General features: G+C 36.6%; 1 protein-coding gene across 1 annotated transcript in view; it reads left to right on the top strand.

The window, feature by feature from the left end:
• Positions 1–1,878: 1,878 nt before the first annotated feature.
• Positions 1,879–2,765, top strand: part of POLR3B (RNA polymerase III subunit B) — a 63,522-nt gene continuing 62,635 nt past the window's right edge. Inside the window, exon 1 of the mRNA XM_015818359.1 lies at positions 1,879–1,974. Within this exon, the coding sequence (XP_015673845.1) occupies positions 1,909–1,974 (66 nt within the window). The 5' untranslated portion in view covers positions 1,879–1,908. The remainder of the gene's footprint in view (positions 1,975–2,765) is intronic.

Genomic DNA, 2,765 nt, shown 5'->3' with positions numbered 1-2,765 from the left:
TTCATTTAAAATGTGTGGAGATTATCGATCATTTTAAGTATAAATACAAAAACATGAAGACAGCAGCATAGATGGTTGCTGGATCTACAGTATTGTTGGATATTTTCAGTGGATAGTTTAAGGGTAACAACAATCCTTACTGGCAAGGGGAAGCAGAGAAGAAGTAAAATCTTCTGGCAATAAATGTATGCTGTATCAGAGCCATTAAATTAGGCTACACTGTTTTACTGTTTTAGTCAGTACCTGAACATGTCAAGATGTATTGATGTTTCTACTTACATGGCAACTGACATAATCACTTAACATAAATAGCTAACATATTTCAGATTACACTATTTGCTTCTTTATGCCAGGCCCAGCTGCCCATTTCAAGCTTAAACTTCTTTTTGTTTTTGCTTACCTGATACCATCAGACAAACTGTATCTATGTAAAACACTCAACCAGATCAGTTAAAGACTGACTAGGAAGGACACAGGGCGCTTGGACTGCAGAAGCTCAGATTCAATTGTATCTGCTTAGCTATGGAAGTCCGACGGGTGATTTGACTGATCATTCTCAGACCTATTTCACAAGGTTGTTATTGAGGGGGGAAATAGATGGAGTACTATTACATCTGCTTTAAGATCCTGGAGAAAAAGCAAAATATCTTGCAAGTAAAAAATAAACTTGAAGTTACCACACTGAGACTGAAACTAGAAATAAGTCAATTGCAGATTGCAGACAATAGAACTTGTATTTTATTATTATAAAAAATTGTATAAAAATATATTTACATACCTGTGTCCAAAGAGATACTTAGGAGAATTCTGCAAATATAAACGTATTACTAAGCATAAATATAAAAAGATACCACTGTTGCTTTAAAATGCAGATTTTTTGATTCTCTGAAATCTTGCAGCTACTTTAAAATAATGTCTGAATCTGGCCACACTCAATCCATGCACAAAATTAATTATTTCAATGGGTTTACAGTAGGCTTAGAAATAAATGTGCCAGATATTTTGTTACATATTAATCTATAAAAGAAATTTACAACTTTATAAAATGGATAAAAATGCTGAACTTTACTAATGCACACACCAAGGAATATAGATTTGCTACCACATGCCACATCATAGAAATGCCACAGGCACAGGACATTGTGCAACTCAATCCCTGGGTGCCTTTGGCTAATCATTGTCTCTTTGACTAACCTCTTTGCAGGGTCATGCACTTTATATGCATAATATAACTGAGCTTCAACAATCAGGGCAACCACCTAATAACACATAGAAACACAGAATATGCTTAACTCTTTACTAGTAGTTCTTCAGATTTTTGCATTCAGACATGGTCTAGTTGGTATACCTTTTTATTCTTCTGAAGGAAGCCTATAGATTGCACATTAATATTTATGAAATAAAGCCTGGTCACATAGAATTGGCACATACATTTAAACTCTAAAGCACTGTTTCTCAAACTTGGCGACTTTAAGATGCATGGACTTAACTGCCAGAATTCCCCAGCCAAACTGAGTCAAACTCCACACAACTTAAAGTTGCTAAGTTTAAGAGAGGCTGCTCCAAAGGATGTTCTGTTCGAACATCCCAATGTTTCTAATTATTTTGACTTACTTATTTAATTTCTTTACAATCAAAAACTGTAGGCCGGGAGGATCAGTACGGAGTAAATAAGCTCTGCTCTTGGTGAAATAGTTCCGTCCAAGGAGCCTGAATTACACCCACGGACAACAATAGGCATCTAATTCTGATCAAGCGCTTTCATTTGCTCACGACAAATAAGCTTTAGTAGCGCATTGAACGGAACTTCTTTTCAGTTGGTGAGTTGCACAGGGGACAGATTTGAAGAATACACGCATGCGCTTATACCCAGGAAACGCTGGGTCTGCAGGGCGAGCGTTCTGCAGCATGGATGCGGCGGAGTTGGGAGCTTTTACTCCCGAGCAAGCGGCGGCTCCTGTAAATACGGTGGAGGTGAGCGAAAGCAGCGGGAACAAAACAGAAAGCGATTGTGTACCTGAAGCTTTTTAAACTTGCAGACAAAAAAATGAGAGTAAATCTAGTTTCAGAGGCTTCTGATTACAGTTTCATTATATAAGTACTTTTCTGACCCTCTTTTTTACTATTGGATATAAAAGCGACATTAGTCACTCAGTAAGATGAAGCATAGAATAGATAGTTACACTAAGTCAGACCCTCTTTCCTTCTCAGCATTCTATACTTGATAGAATTCTCGGTTTTCTAAGACAAGAAATCCAAAGATTGATTTAAAAAAAATAATTCGGTTGATTAGTGGTTTTGCTGGTATTAATGTTCCTGTATATTATATAATACTATATTCCCAAAGCAGTAGTTTTTAATTCATCTCCACTTTTGACTGTAAGTGTGGGGACTAGATGCTATTCTTGTCTCCCATGTTTCTCTTTTTAGAGACCAGAAGTTCTGGAAACTTTGTTGGAACTTGAGGAAGCCCAGATAAAACAGCTGTTGCTTCAACCAGTATTGCTATTTTGTGTTTGATCAGAGCAGCTTTGTTTCACCACTGAAGAAAGGTGCTAATGGGTGCTTCAGTAACTTTAGGTGCTTGTTCATCTCTCACATACATGCATTTTACCTGTGATCTTTCTTGACAAATTCCTACCAAAGTAAAATATTTAAATGATATAGTAGAGCATTAATAGAAGCAATAATGGAAGAACCTAATGGGAGATTTGATTTGCCAAAGTAAGCCAATATTTCCAAGAATTTTGGTTTACTAGGAATGC

Source organism: Protobothrops mucrosquamatus, unplaced genomic scaffold (assembly GCF_001527695.2).
Source record: "Protobothrops mucrosquamatus isolate PMUCROS unplaced genomic scaffold, P.Mucros_1.0 scaffold728, whole genome shotgun sequence".
NCBI lineage: Eukaryota > Metazoa > Chordata > Lepidosauria > Squamata > Viperidae > Protobothrops > Protobothrops mucrosquamatus.
Note: the sequence above shows the minus strand (reverse complement) of the source record. Positions and strands in the feature narration are given on the sequence as shown.